Source organism: Pristis pectinata, chromosome 3, assembly GCF_009764475.1.
Source record: "Pristis pectinata isolate sPriPec2 chromosome 3, sPriPec2.1.pri, whole genome shotgun sequence".
Classification (NCBI taxonomy): domain Eukaryota; kingdom Metazoa; phylum Chordata; class Chondrichthyes; order Rhinopristiformes; family Pristidae; genus Pristis; species Pristis pectinata.
The window spans coordinates 95,839,097-95,855,905 of NC_067407.1; the positions used below are offsets into that span (position 1 = coordinate 95,839,097).

At 38.4% G+C, this 16,809-nt stretch overlaps 1 protein-coding gene across 4 annotated transcripts in view; it reads right to left on the minus strand.

Annotated features, from left to right (window-relative positions):
- arid1b (AT rich interactive domain 1B (SWI1-like)) overlaps nucleotides 1-16,809 on the minus strand; it is a 349,190-nt gene that overhangs the window by 71,975 nt on the left and 260,406 nt on the right. For 2 of the 4 annotated variants that reach the window (XM_052011358.1, XM_052011360.1), the window contains exons 9-10: nucleotides 15,086-15,425; nucleotides 9,624-9,752 (exon numbers count right to left, since the gene is read on the minus strand). In XM_052011358.1, the coding sequence (XP_051867318.1) occupies nucleotides 9,624-9,752; nucleotides 15,086-15,425 (469 nt within the window). The remainder of the gene's footprint in view (nucleotides 1-9,623; nucleotides 9,753-15,085; nucleotides 15,426-16,809) is intronic. The other 2 variants (XM_052011361.1, XM_052011359.1) reach the window with 1 other exon arrangement.

The window sequence follows — 16,809 nt, forward strand, 5'->3', positions numbered from 1 at the left end:
GTAGTCAAATGATTTGTCATTATTCTCAAGATTCATGCATATTTGAGGATGAAGGAAACATACAAGGATTTAAAAGGTACAAAAGGTCAGATGGAGAGGCACAAGCACTTGGAGGAGAAAAAGTCCAGTAAGCAGAACAAGTAAATGAACATCAAGGGAATTCAAAGCTAAATTGTGTCTATTGTAATGAAGGAGTATAATTAGTAAATTAGATGAACTCAAAACTTTAATTAACATGGTGGTCTACGATATTGTTGCCATTGCTGAAACATCGTTAAACGATGGGCAGGACTGGCAACTCCATATTACAACGTACAGAACTTTCAGAAGCAACAGAGGTGGGAGTAAAAGGGGAGAAGGTATTGCACTGTTAGTCAAAAATTTCATTACTTCAGTATTGAGGGAGGATATCATAGAACAAGGCCATGGGTAGAGATTAGAAGCAAAAAGGGAGTCATCACCTTTTTGGGGGTGTCTTACAGACTTCTCAACAGTCAACAGGAGCTAGAGGAACTGTACAGAGGCATATATCAGATAGATGCAATAACAATTGGGTTATCATACTGTTGGATTTCAAATTTCCCAATTATTAACTGAGATTGCCTTCTTACTGTCAAAGGCTCAGAGGGGGCAGAATTTCTGAGGTGTGTCCAGGACTGCAGTACATAGAGAGACCAATGAGGAAAGAAGCATTACTGCAGCTTATCTTGGGGGATACGGCTGGCCAAGTGGAAGGAATGTCAGAAGGAAAACATTTTGGAGATGTTGACCCTAACTCTGTATATTTTAGTAGTTATGGAAAAGGATAGGGATGGACCAGCAATAAAGGTCTTAAACTGGAGTAAGACCAATTTCATAAGGGAGGACCTGGCAAAGGCAGACTGGGAGCATCTACTTGCAGGCAAGTCTACATCTGCACAGCGGGAAGCATTCAAAGGAGAAACAGCAGAAGTTCAGGATCAAAGCATTCCTACAATGGAAAAGCCAGGTGTAACAAGTAGAGGGAACTCTGGATGTTGAGGGATATTGAGGTTTGGATGAAGAATGAAAAGAACGCATAAAATAGGTATATGGAACTAATGACAGGGGAGGCCTGCAAAGGGTATAAAAAGTATAGGGAGGCGCTTGTGGAGGAGATTAGGAAGGCAAAGGGTCTCGAGAAATCATTGGCAAACAGGATTGAGGTAAATCTGAAGGCATTACACAAGTATATTAAGGCAAAAGAATAACCAGAAAAATAGGGCCTATTAGGGACAATCTGTGTGGGGAGCCAGAAGATACATGTAAGGTCTTAAATTAATACTTTTCATTGGTATTCACAAAGGAAACAGACTTGGTGAACTGGAGAATTCAATGAAGGGGTAGGTGAAAGTTCAGTGCAGATCTCCATAAATAAAGAAATTCTTGATGCCTTGGCAGGCTTAAGTGTGGATAAATCCCCAGGACCAGATGGAATTTATCCCAAGTTGCTGCAGGAGGCAAGGGAAAAGATTACTGGAGCTCTGTCTGAGACTTTTAAATCTTTGCTGGACATATGAGGTACAAGATGACTGGAGGACAGCAAACATGGTCCCCCTTTTCAAGAAAGGCAGCAGGGAAATGCCTGGTTACTATAGACCTGTGAGCCTAACATCAGTGCTAGAGAAGATACTGGAAAAAATTCTGAGGGAGAGGATTAATGATCACTCGGAAAGGCAGGAACTAATCAGAGACACCCAACATGGATTTATCAAGGGCAGATCCTGTCTGATCAATTTATGAAGAGGTAATAAAGTGTACTGGGCAGCAGTGTAATTTATATGGACTTTAGTAAAGCCTTTGACAAGGTCCTCCTGCATGGGAGACTGGTTCAAACGGTCAGGGCCCAGGGAATCCAAGATTAAGATTCAAGATTTACTTCATTGTCACATTTCTCTGAGTATTTACATACACAAAAAGATGAAATACTGTTTCTCACCAGCTCATATCAGTGCAACACAAAGAAAAGTGATAAATATCTAAAATAGTCTATAAAAAACATCTCTAAAAAACTAAAAACATATCAACACCACATATTCATAGCTGATAAAGTGCGTTTATGTATTAATAAGTGCTTATTCAGTTCGAGAAGAAGTTCAATGCATCAGGTAACTAACTATCAAACTCTGTATTGATGTGATTATGTTTATGTGTGTGTGGAGGGAGAGCTTGTCGTTGGAAGTGGAAGGGGACACACTCCATTTATGATCCTGACTGCTTGTGGGGAAAAAGCCGTTCAGCATCCTACTAGATCTAGAGCAGATGCTCCTATACCTCTTCCCCAATGGCAGGAGGGAAAACAGGTCATGAGAAGTGTGACGAAAGTCCTTAATGATGACTGTAGCTCTGCGAACGCAGCGTTACTGTTAGATCTCCATCAAAAAGGGGAGAGGGGCACCAATGATCCTGCTAGCTGTCTTCACCGTCCTATTGAGCTGCTGTTGTTCGTAAGCCTTGCAGCTACCAAACCAGGAGGTGAGGCAGTAGGACAGGATGCTTTCAATGGTGCCCCTGTAAAAAATGAGGTATGGAATAGGGAGGCCTGCCTTTCTGAGTCTCCGGAGGGGGTAAAGCCGCTGCTGGGCTTTTTTAACGATGGCTGCAGGTGTTAATAGTGGAAGTCAGATCATCCGCTAGGTGAACCCCCAGGAACTTAATATTGCTGACCCTCTCCACAGCAGCACCATCAATAGTCAGCGGTGTATGATCATGCTTGCCAGCCCTCCTGAATCACCATCTCCTTTGTTTTGTCCACAGTGAGGGCAAGATTGTGGAATATGCACCACACTGTTAGCTGCTCCACCTCCATCCTATATGCAGACTCATCACCGTCACTGACGAGACCCACCACTGCTGTGTCATCAGCGAATTTAATGATGTAGTTGGTGCTGAATCTAGCAATGCAGTCGTGTGTGAGCAAGCTAAGCAGTAAAGGGCTCAGGACGCAGCCTTGAGGTGAGCCTGTGCTCACTGAGATGGTTCCTGACGAATGACTGCCAACTCTAACTACCTGCTGCCGCTGCGAGTCCAGAGCAAGTTGAGAAACTGGATCCAAAATTGGCTTGGCAATAGGAGACAAAGGGTGATGGTGGAGGGTTGTAGACAATGTAGTTAGAAAGGCATATAGGATACTGGCCTTCATTAGTTGGAGCACTGAGTAACCTTATAAAACTTTGGTCAGACCTCAGTCAGAGCACTGTATGCAGTTAGGGTCACCAAGGTATGTTATAGTGCTGGAGAGGGTGCAGAGGAGATTCATGAGGATGGAGTGTTTCAGTTATGAGGAAAGACTGGAGAACTAGGTTTGTTCTCCCTGAAGTGGAGGAGGTTAAGAGGGGACATGATTGAGGTATATAAAATTATGACAAGTATAGATAGGGTAGATTTTAGGAATCTTTTCTCTGTATCAGAGGTAGATAGAACTAGAGGACAAAGGTTTATCGTGGGGGGGGGGTGGAGGAGAAGAGATTTAGGGGATATATTGGGGGAATCTTCTTCATCCAGAGAGTGGTCAATACTTAGAATGCACTGCCTGACAGTGGCTGAAGCTGGGTCATTGACAGCATTGAAGAAGTGTCGAGATGAGCACTTGAATCCCTTTGGCATAGAAGGCTATAGACCAAATGCTGGGTGATGGGGTTAATATTCCATATTCACTGCTGTTATTTATAGAAACTGAATTAAAATATTTTTATCCAATAGATCTTGAAAACTAACCAACATGGTTCCATTATATATTTCAATGGAATAAAGCTATGTAAATTGAGACAGTATGTAATAATAAAATTACCAAACAGAAGAGAGCAATTTTGCAACCATCAATTGCATTTCCACTCCCTTACCAGCTGTTTATTTTAAAACTTCAAAATTATGAAAAGAACTCATTTCAAAAATTTAACTGAAACCCATGAGATGCAAGAGAAATTAACATTAAAAAGTTGAAAGATATCTTCACAATGACAGAGATTCTGTGCAGTATCTAACACTATTACAGCAAAGAGCCTTTGTCTCCCAATGTCATTCAAACATTGTGCATTACAATTGATCGTGAATAACACCATTTTATCTCCTGTGGGGCACAATTAGGATCCATTCATTGACCAAAGGAAACAAGCTCAAATCCTGCAGTATTCTTTGAGCTCCAAGATTTGTAATTAGTTAATAAATTAATTTTATTAAGCAGACTAACTGGCTAATGTTCTCGTCCACAAAATTGACAGTAAAAAGAAAAGCAAGTTGCTCTGTATCAGAAAATATATTGATCAGATGGAACAGGTCTTTTATTTAAACTCTATTCTAGGGCTGAGTGATTTTATCTGAAATTCTCTTTGCTGCAGTGAGGAGAGAAGGCCAGAAACAGTGCACAAAGTTGAAGAATGCACATTCAGATTGAGGGCTCAGGAATATTTGGATTAAAGATTAGGTGTGGGAAATTTGGTTTAAAGCATGTATGTTACTTTTAATGTATAGAAAGGGCATGGGATATATTGGTGCATTATTGAGGCAGTTTAAGAATAGGACAGAGGTATTTGTGCTGAAAGTGTAAGTGTGTTGGGAAGCTCCCTCCAACCCAATAACTGTTTAATCCAAACATATCAAGGTGCGTGCTAATAGCTAAACTTATGCTATCTTAAATGAGTTTTAAACTTTAATTCAGTGTGCACAGGCTTCCCTTGTTTTTCAGAACTTACCAGTGAAAAGGCTTGTTTAGATCACAGTGGCCTTGCAAGAGGTTGACGATACAATTGGCAAATCTGCAAGTATGGCAACCACACTTCCCCCAACACAAATCAATCTTGTAAACAGAAATACATTTTTTGTGTAGGCCTTCTGCTGTACCTCGATTTGTCTCTCTCTATTCCACATAATTGGTCAATGCAAGGCACTAATCAAAATTATGCAAGGCTTCAAAACGATGCCAACAAAAAAATACACGTTAGTGAAATATAATGGTGCTTTACACCTGTATGCACAACTTTGTGGGATTATAAACATTTGGTCTTATAACTCCTGCAATTCCAACATAGTACAGTATCATACAGATTCAACAGAGGTGGAGGTAGAATGTTCCCAACCATGCTCTAATAGCTGAACTGCTTTAGGCTGATGTCTTCTGGGTTTTGAAGCTCACTCCCTTAGACAGATCAATATGTACATCAGATAGATACTTGGACAGGAGAAGACTTGTTGAATACCAACAGGCAGACAGAAAGGTTGGCAATGCTTCAGTAGAGGAATCATTTTGATCAAAGCCCCTTCCCCCATGTCCCCTTTCAAATTCATCCTTCTCAAGGTCCTCCCCTCTATGCTAGCAATGAGCTGCCGGGCACATCATTGTGGTGCTGATGGGTCAATACCAGGGTTACCATGTATTTTAATTAATGTATAATTTATAAAATGCAAGCCTTTGGAGAAGGCCTGCATGCACTTGTTGATTTCTCTGTTTGATGTGCTATGCAGGTGTGCCAGACTTTCCACGGATGGAAACATCTTAGCAAATATCACTGGCTTCAAACTATTCTAAGGTGAAACAAAAACCCTTGATGTCCTTACTGCTACGAATGTGTCCAAAATGTAGATTCTATTCATTGATAGCCCAAGCTGGGCAATCTGCATCCAGCGTGTAGAGCTCAGACAAGCCCAATGGACTGTTGTCCAGATCTATTTCTTTCTCTGCTTACTTGTGAAGTGCAAGTCACCTGCGGAAAACTCAATTGTCTTTCTTCCTAGAACCAGCGAAGTATTAGTATCTGAGCCCATGCATGGTAGACGAGTTCTGTAGTTGTGCACTCTCAAAGTAACCACTTCCTTTGGGGGGGGGGGGGGGGGGGGGGGGGGGGGTGGGAGTGGTCACTATCATCTTTCAGCATGCCCTCAGAGGGGTGAAGGCTTTATAGGAGATTAAGAATGTGAATTAACTTTTGCAATGAAAATAACTAAAGCTATATCATAATTTTGTTGCTAACTTTAATTCCACTTGATTGATGTTGAATGAAATGTGACCAATGAATTCTGTCACTAAGAAGCTGTGATTGCTATACATGGATGGGGAACATGAATCACAGTGAGGATGAATATCAGTAATGGCTGGAGAGATGGAGATGTGAGGAACTGTTCAGACACTGATGAGCATACTAAAGAGTAAACTGGTGCACGGAGAGGTTTGCTTTGTAGGCTCAAAACAGTAGCTTGAATGGGTTGGGCATTGGCAAATATGCCACTTCCCTCATCATTCCTCATCTGATAAATTAATTCATTTGAGTGACTCAAGGAGCAAAGGCCCATCTTTCACTTCTAAGGCAACCTTCAGTCAGGCTTCTTCCTCTCTCATCAATTGGTATTATTATGTTCCTGTATGAGAAAGGTGATAAGTCTATAAATCTATGGGTCCATAAGGTCACGTCTCTGCCTCTTATACTCCAAGGAAAAGTCGTCCCAGCCTATCCTGCGTATCCTTATTACTCAAGCTCTCCAATCCCAGTAACATCATTGTGAATTTCTTCTGCATTCTTTCCAGCTTACTGACTACAGCTGGGCAACCAGAACTAAGCAAATTATTCCAGGTATAGTCTCATCAACGAGTTGCAATATGACAAGCATGTCAAAAGCCTTCTTCATCACCCTGCTCAGCTGTGCCGCCACTTTCAGAGAACTATTGTACCTGCACCCCTAGGTCCCTCTGTTATAGTCCATATATGGACTTTCACTATCCCAAAGTGCTTTACAGCAAATAAATTACTCTTGATGGCCTCCACCTCCAAACTGGAATAACAGATGACATATCTTTAGATATTTGCTTAAGGAATTAATATTGGACAGGATGCCAGAAAGAACTAGCTTACTCTTTTTTGAAATTACATCCGATGTTGCCTTGGAAAACAGGTGGGGGCTAGTTTTAATACTAACTTCCTGTATTTTCCCACCAGTTATGCCAGGAAATCATCACTGAACCCAGATGTACCACAATTTCAGCAGCTCCATTCATTTCATATGGAGAGGAATGGATGCAAGAAGGTGAGGTTCAAGTATTTAATAAAAGTTGTTTGATTTTGTGTGTTCTCGTATTTTATTGAATATTTCTTTTAGCATGATTAGTGTTTTTTTTGAATACTTGTAAATGGCTGAGCCACTCACATATATTCAAAAATTTCCAGTGTTTCACAGTTTTGACACTACATAATCCAGGCTTAGTCAGTTGTCAAAGCATTTCTCCTGTTGGACTTATTACTTATGAAAAGAGATCCTTGTTAAATTCACAGGATTTCACTGATCAGGGCAGTCAAATCTGCAGACCAAGTTACTGCTATCCAGGTCAGTGTGGACCTATAAGTAGAGGGAAAGCTAGCTGCAAATTATGTGCCAATAACAGTCCTAAGTTGCCTGTTCCTAGTTTTGCGATGTTCACTTGTTCTACTTTACACTTTTTAATTCATACTTAGTATGACAAGCAAGTCAATTCCAGCCCTGCAGTTAAACTGGTTCAAAACAGCCTCCAACGATACCCGAATAACTGACCAATGACTACTCACTGAATTTCACTTAAAGTAAAGGTAGCTCTATCATCTGGTCTTTATGATTTAAAACATGGCTCTTGGTTTCTTGCAAATTTGTAAATGTAAACACAAACTAATTAGCATCTGAGAGGAGGAGATATCACAGTGGCTGCAGCAAATGTTGATCAATGGATGAATGATTTGCCCTCAACAGTAACTAATCTTTTTTAAAAACTGACCAATGATATTTATTTTCAGACCCTTCTGTAAAATTTGTACTTGCCACTTTATCTTTCCTTTATTCAAGCTACAGTATAGGAGCAGTTTCTTGCCCCCATGGTTTTGTAAGACTTTTCAATTCATTCCATTTTTCATTGAACAATCAGAATCAATGGCAACAACTTCCAGCACATAAATATTCATCACAGAAACGGTCTTCTCTCACCAAAATATATACCGAGAGAAGATTTCAATGGTAAATCTTCTTTGTATTGCATACATCTGATGGAATTACCAGTAAGGTTGCAAAATCATTTCCATGAGTAAAAGATAATGCAAGCTTTCTGTTTTTTTTCCCCATTATGAACCTAATACTTTTTTCTGAAACCACAAATATATGTATTGGATTGATATCCAAGATCCAGTCCAGGATCACAGATTATACGAACCAGAGCAAAGGTGTGCCCTCCATCTGAAAAGCACTTACCAAAAAACTCAAAACACAAGTTCTCAGCCTTTCAACACAATAGAGGTTTCAGCTATTTTAGTACATCAATATGGGGACTTGCTTATTTCAGCATGGGGTCTTTAAAAACATATTGCATGTAATCAAGCTTTTAGTCTTCATCTCAGTATTTTGCAGCACCCTAGAGAAGCAAATTTGATTTTTATTTGATTAACAAATGCTAGAAGAATTCTACAACGCTGCAAATGTTCGTCTCAACTCCTTTGTATCAAATAGGCATCATGTGAACTTTTCCTGATATTTTTGCTCTTGGTAAAAATGCAAAGGTTACAAGGAATTGTAAAGCAAGGCTCCCATACCCTGAGATTTTGTTTACAATACATTTAAACAATGAATGCCGATGTCCCTATTGGCAAAGTATTAGAGGAAAGTCATTGTGGGAGACTGCTGGGGAGAGGGCACAGTACACACAAAGAGATGGCACAATTATTGAGATACCCTGAGTTAATTAACAGCTCCTTCGGACCAGATTTCACTTACTGTTTCCAATAATTTCATCAGCACCTGCCATTTTAAAGAAAAGTAATCTTTTATAATGCAAAGATAAAACATGTTTAATCATTTCACTCTGTGACTAAATTTAGGGGGTGCCATGTGGTTTATACTGCTCAGTCACTTATCCTGATTACTTTGGGGAAGTATTGAGTAAAGGCCAGTGAGTTTGGGATGCACCTTCAACCTATTCAGCAATCAGCTCAAAGTGATACTGGCTGAAGCCGGAAACCAACCTCTCACTATTCTGGTAAAGGAGCTCCTGAAATGTTTAAAAAAAAGGCAAATGAAGTAATGACACTCTCCCCAGTTTCTTCCAGTAAAGAAAGCATTGATATGGAGGATCACTCTTTAAGGTGAATTGTTATACAAAGTTGTGGAAACATTTTTCAATAATGCACCTGAGGCTTCCTTCCCCATGTAATATTCCACACAGTAAAAACTACAGCTATTCAGTTGAAGTTCAATCCAATGACTGAAGGTATCAGAAAGTTAGACATGCTTGAGAGTCAAACATAATTTTTCTCACTTTTGAATGTTCAGCTCTTCAAAATGGGACTTTGAAATAACTGTGTAGTGAGAAGGCCTTGAATTTTTTTAATGCAGTCCCCAGTCTTTGTAATGTAATAGCTCTGCACTGCGGTTTACAACTTCCCCATTAGGCAGGAAGAGGTTCAGCCATGCCAAAAGCCATGCAGGTGTGAGGCATGCATTTTTTTTCATTCTCTCATAGCTCTGGTTAGTACAAAACATAACTAAACAGAATCAAAAAAGGAAACCACAAAGAACAATCCTTTTTTTTGCAGTCGGGTTATAAATCCCGCTGGGAAACGCCATGGTCCCACAGCAGATCCAATCATATAACAGCTACCTACCCGTACTGGTCAGGCTGGTACATCAAGGGAGCCTGAGTGTTGCCATAGTTGGGATGTTGTGGTGGAAACACAGGACGTCCACCAGGCCCAGTCTGACTGGGATAACCAGGCGACCTAATGTACGGTGGCCTAAATTGGGAAAGAAATAGCTCCTTTGTTTTTATTCTGTGTCAGTTCTGCATTAGTTGTTAAAATTCATGAGATATTTACCCATCAATCCTCAAGAATTAAAATGGAATTTAAAGATTTAACAGTTTAAGCAAGATGGGTTTTTACAATTAATTCCATTTTTTCTATGTCCAATAATCTTCCCTGAATTTTAAATGAAAAGTATTTAAGGTTGAAGTATTGGATTCTCATATTTTAATTCATTACAAAATTAAAAGTGAAAACTGATCAGATCTGAAGATTGAATGTTTAAATTAAAACTGGTTCTCTTTTCTCCACTTCCTCAATCAGCTGTTTTAGTCTTAAATTGATAACTTTTGAGGAGTTCAGGTCCATGGATTGGATTCATTCACTAATACCTTGCCCTGTTGACCATTCAAATAAGAACAATGCAGGGACTAATTCCTGACAGACTAAAGGAGGAGTCACAGCATAGCCTGATTCTGTCTTCACTAGATGTCTACACAAGCAGGTCCCACCAGGAATCATAGAACAGTGAGCTCCTGGAGACACAGAGATCAATTGTAATGTCATGCCTACAGATCTGGCTGAGGTCAGCTATTTTAGTACACACCAGGAATCAATTGTGACATTATGGCCTGTATGCCATAAGCGTCACAGTGGGATACTATCTTTATTGGGCTCATATTTATTTCAGATTTCACTTGTTTCCCAAGCAATTCTAAACTGAAACAATGGAAACCTGGCTGTTGAAAGTTGTGAATGCATGCTGCTACAAACTTCCCTTTACAATGTGCACGATAGTTGTTTCTATTCTTCTGATGGCTTAACACATTTCCTTTAGATTTTGTATGAATTATGGGTTATTCTACTCAAAATATAACACATTAATTTTTCAATTATTTTTTGCAGGGTAGGCACGTGATGTATCATATTCAATCATATTGCTGGTATAATCGCAATCGTGCAATCATCTACTTTCATCAAAATCATTTAACTTAGTAGACTATGTGGTGCAGTGCTGAATAACCCAGCTCACATAATGTGTCAGCCCAATCTCTTATTAGTGACGGCAAGAGTTTGGAATAGTATGAATGAAAATTGAGTGGCTTGGCCCATTCCTGATTGCTATTCAGTAACTCCTGTTGTGACATGCATAAGCAAACACTGAGAAAGGATAATCTGGGGTTTGCTGCGGTTCTCTCTATTGTCTCATCATTCCACCCTAGTTAGACTCTATTTATGAAAAAGGCTAACTTGGACAAGGTACACAAGAAATTTAAAGGGACAGTCAGGAAAGGAGAGGGCAGAAGAATAAAGAACACACATACACACACACACATTAAGGACAATCCTTTCCGTTAACCATACACTCAAAGGACTATGCAAGCAAAGTACACTACCTGATAGAATAATAAGCCACTTACTGTATTTTGGGACGGGTTTAATTTTCAAAATGAATGCCAGTTACTCAGGTATATTATAATTTCAAATGGCCAATTTAAAACAAATAAATGTCTGAATTGGTTTCCATAAAAAAGGATACTGTAAATAATACCTGCCATATTGTGCAAAAGAATCCAATACTCAAACTTTAAAAAAGATCCACAAAATCATTTCGGATATAACCCATAAAAATGTAAATTCAAAACATGTATACCAATGGGTTTTGGTTTGGCTAGGTGTCATTTTTAAACATTGTTAAGTAGCAGCTACTTGCTAGTAAACCATACAGAAACACAGAATTCTTCAAACTGCTTCTCTCACTAAACTGTAACAGCCAAGAGCTTTTTTTTTCTGTATAACAAGACTGTCATGTGCAGCTTATAGCAATCCACTTAAACAATATTCAATCAAATCTAATATTGAGATTGAAAGGGTTACATAAAATGGTTAACATTTCTGAAGGACACTGCAACTCTGTAATTATTTCAGATAGAAAAGTACAGATTGTTTATTTTCATTTATCTTCAAATATTCAGAGAAAATGTAAGTAATAAAGAGTTAAAAGAACTCTTTAAAGCCTTGAAATGGTACAGTGTAGCATCAGGTTTTTTTCCATCCTGCAATGGTATAATATTTACCTGTATTTATTAATATAATTACTTTTTAATCCCTCCCCTCTCCAACTGGTAACCTATATGTTTGTGCAGCTGAAAGGGAATTATAACTGCTACGCAAGAAGACTATCCAAACTGAAGACATTGGGGCAAGACAATAATTTAGATTTCTACTGCATTTAAATGACACATTCCGTTTCCACACAGTGCTTCCACGCAAACAAGGAATCATAACTGGATAGGGCTTTACCCAAGTTACAAATGAGACTAAAATTGGGTATCCTGTATTGTCAGCACTTGACTTCCGGTCCATACAAATTGCACTACTAATTGTTTAAAGTGCAATCTGTGTGTTATGTGCAAATTAGCGATATACAGTGTATCAGATATTCACAGAAAACACACTCTGGACAAATCAACGGCATAGTTCCTTAATGGATGTTAAGTCATACATTCTCCATTAAATGTGCATTACTTATAATGCTATATACATTTGTTGAATTTTTGATTTGCTGATTACCAACACTGCCAATGTTGCAAAATGTTGCAATAATAGTTACATATTATTTCTCACATGAAACTGTAATCATTGAATGTAACTGCACATAAATATTTTGGACATGGAGTGTAAAGCAACATATTCTGGCAGAATTGGAACTACAGTCAAGAGCTGTATAACCGAAAAAAAACACTAAACTCAAAAATGCACGACAGGTAACAGCATTTGAATATTGCCAAGTAAAATGATTTTAAAACTCAATATTGAAGAATAAGTACCAAATAAAAAATTATTTACTTCAGAGCAATTATTCTCCTTTCCTGCTATTATAACAAAACCACGGAGTGAAAACTGGCACAAAATAATCACTATTGAAGGAAATGAAATATAAATATAGCAATAGAAACGAATTCTATATAACACAATATCATAACTACAAAATAACTCCAATTACACAATTAATTTCTCAATTCAAACATTCAAGACTTAGATTTGGCTACATGAATGATGACAGGACACTAATTGAGAAAGGTAAAAAGTTACCCATCCTGCCCTGCCCTGAAGAGAGACAGCCAGTGTGAACCAACATGTAATGGATATGTGTAAAATCTCTAGCTCAGTCATTCAAAAAAGGATAATTCAGAAGCTAGAAAGCTGGTGGAAAGAATGCTAAATCAACAGATTACCGAGGAGCTACAATAGTACTACAGAAGTATGTAGCAACATTTGTATCTGAGGCTGCTGTATTCCCAAGGGTGTTGGGGGCAAGGAGGAATATTTTGTCAATTTACCAGTAATTTACCATTTTCTGCTTCAGTTTGCTTTCCAATTCTCTTATAGGTATTTCATCTCATGCATTCCAACACAAGTTAAATAAAGGTTCACCATAACTTACTCCAATGACATTCCTCGATTATTCCAATAGGGAGCACATTTTGAGATATGCAGCCCAATTGTTGGTTCCTAGGTACCCAATGGAATGCCTTGCTTCAACATCATGTTCAAACAGCAGGAAGAAGAACTGATGAATTGAGAATGTAATCCAGCATGTATGAAAGACAGTTTGTTCACTAATCTCATCTGATATGAAGCCATTCATTTCTTTGGAAAGAATGCGAACTGAACACAGCTCATTCTTGCAACTAAGTATATTCTGAGATCCTCAGAACTGGATTTTATTCATGAAGCAAATAATTTACGTGATAATTTATTAAAAAAGAAACTATTGTCTGGAAATTCAGATTACTGGAAACATTTTAAATAGAATGATTGAATGTTAAATCTCCTGGTAATGTTTTAGTTTTTTTAGCTAACAATAGATGAAAGTGAAGCAAAACTTTTTGGGAAAGAAACTGATATGGAAGTATGAATTTCCTGGAGTTTTGTGGTTAAAGCATTCCTTCTCATCAGACACTGCGTTGCAAGTCTAATGTTTGTTACTGACTTTAAATCACCTGCAGCTTCTTGTAAATAGCTGTTCATGGAAATGTCCTGTACAGATTTATTCATTTTAGCTATTAGGTTGAAAACATCAGAGGTCGACAATAAACATTGAGATGTGCTTAGGTAATTCTACCATGTAGCTGCCACAAGAATGGCTACACTGATAAAACATACTTATGTACATGTGTAATATCTGCTTAGCAGATGGAAACTTCCCTTCAAGAGCTGTTTTTTTTATTATAGCAAGGATAATTAAATGCTGTGACTGTGCTCAGTTTACTTTACGATCAAAAGGTGAGTACACTACAAGTGGGGCGGCACGGCAGCGTAGTAGTTAGCGCAACGCTATTACAGCGCCAGTGATCGGGGTTCGATTCCCGTCACTGTAAGGAGTTTGTACGTTCTCCCATGTCTGCGTGGGTTTCCTCCGGGTGCTCCGGTTTCCTCCCACATTACAAAGACGTACGGGTAGGTTAATTTGGGGTTTAAAATGGGCGGCGTGGACTCGTCGGGCTGGAAGGGCCTGTTACCACGTTGTAAATAAAATTTTGAAAAAAATTTTGTTACGTTTGTACTTTGCTCCATTTGGAGGGGAGCACTAGCTGTACTAAAAATCTTTAAGTCATTGCAACTTTCTTATGTCCATTAACTTCAGTAGTTCAAGGAACACAGAGAAAAGGGGAGACGATCTCTTTGGCTTTATATTTTCAGTCTTCCCTAACTTTCATTTTTTCAGTCTGCTAGTCAAAATATATCTGTGTTGGGTGATAGGAATGCAGTTGTGGAATCATCTGAAAGGGGGAATGATTTGCTAAGTGCATAACTAGTCAGGCCTAGGTTTCCTCCCAAATATAGGTTCTCAAATCCATTATGCACTGGACCTGTTGGAAATTGATAGAATTGAGAAGTTGTGCATATGATAGGCTGCACTGAGACAAACTATCCGAATTCTGAAACACTTGAGTGACCGTAACATGAATAAACCATGTATACGTTTAGAGTATGAGGTTGTTATCCAAATGCCTCATGACAGGAATCATATTTAATATCTAACAAATACATTGCCATTCATTATAAAGCTGATTAAAGCTACAGTGCAGGACAATAGCTCTCGTGCACCACACCAGTTGGAAATTTCTAAATTTAATTATGCTTAGTGTAAACCAGCCACGTATCCATAACTTAAAGAATGTCAGTGTGAGAACTGACAAATCAGAGGCAAAATTTACTTGCTTGCCTTCATTAAGGCCTTCTACGTATATTAGAAGTGTCTTCTAAAACATTAACAAATTTAGCATCCAGCCTGAAGAAACCATTTTGTTTTTGCATACCTGTTTTGAGCAGAGTTTGCCGCAGCTTGCATCACTGCAGCAGCAGCCTCCTGTGCCTTGCGATTTACAGTTGCCATTGGTGGTCCCATCCCTGCGCCAACCTGTTGTGACATGCTTGGAGAGTTTGGGGTCATATTACTCATGTTGCCAGAGTAAGGCCAGTTCGACATCCCTGATGATGACATTCTCCCTACTGTCATGTTACTGCAAGGCTGAGCTGGACCCTGACCATGCATCTGGTTGTTCATATTCATACTCATGTTGTTATTCATGCCTGGACCCGGACCACTGTAGTTGGTGTTCGGTACTCCACCATAATTTGGCGGTCTGGGATAATTACCTAAAACAGAAAAACATTGGAACAAGTTGATCTCATGCCAGTCTGCTATGAAACATCTGTGGTCAAAAAAGTGAGATGCTACAATTGCTCAAGATTTGAAATAGATATGAATCCTGTACAACATTAAATGATTTTAAATGACAACTATTATTAGGTTGGACAATTGCAACAGGGAAGCTACATGGACCCTTTAAAAGTGAAACTTCATCTTTGAATAATACAAGGATCACAGTTTTAAAGCTGTAGTCTATGTCGTAGGTTTCAAATGAATATTTTAAGTTTTCTTCAATTAGAGTACTGAAGGAAAACATTTACAACAATAAATTGCAAATCTCCAAAGTCCTCCCAGTGCTGAAAATGTAATTTTAATATCTGTAAGGTGAACCAAAATAGAAAGTTACTCATGCTTAGCCATAAAGTGCAAAGGTTGCACAAATTTCATCAACTAATTAGCTAATTTAAATCTATGTACCTAATCAAACATCCAGAATGACATCTATTTGGATAATAAATTCTGTTTTGACGATGGAAGGATATTTCTTTAATGGGTTGAATAGTTTGATGGCACAATGGGGGAATACGCTAAACCATCTTTTTCTGTCCCAGAATCAAGTCTGGCATAAATTATGTCCGCCTCAATGTTAATATCCAACGTACAATCAAAAACCTTATGGATTGAATTGGTATCAAACTCTTTGTGCAGCATCAGGCAACAAACAACCTGCTTTAAACAGAATTCAATGTAAACACATTTCATTTTGCAGAAATATTATACATTTTGGTGTTTTATACATCTTGCTCAGACAGAAATATATATGTTTAATTGATGGAAAAACCATTAGAATTAAATCTTAAGACATGTTAAGACATGACATAAACCTTTCAAAGTTATGAGCTCAAACATGCATCTGGCTTCAGCATTGTGGTTAATTTAAAATGCTAGGGAATAGGAGAATCTGTGATAGAGAGTTAATGGATATGTTGCAACATTCCTTAATGACCTAATCAATACACTTTGGTTAGGCACAATAATGGTTTACCTTGCTATGGCAGATTGGGGTAAGCAAGTTTATTAAATCAGCTGAATATTCATCTTCAAAATAGAATATGTGAGCATGTATACAAAAGTGCCACCTGCCTCTAGCATTAGTTTATTAATGCATTTATCTCTATTAACAATAAATAATATCGCTTGAGCCCGGTGGAACATTTCAAATTTATTTTCTTATTTGTGTTATACTTCAGAGACCATTTCCATTAAATGCTTCTTTCCCTTAAATCTTTCAGTACAAGATTGCCTTGGCGATAAAATTCACACAAAATATTCAACATCTCAAGTGAAAGTTGAATTAAGTCATTAAAATTCACAAGTCCTGTCAATTCT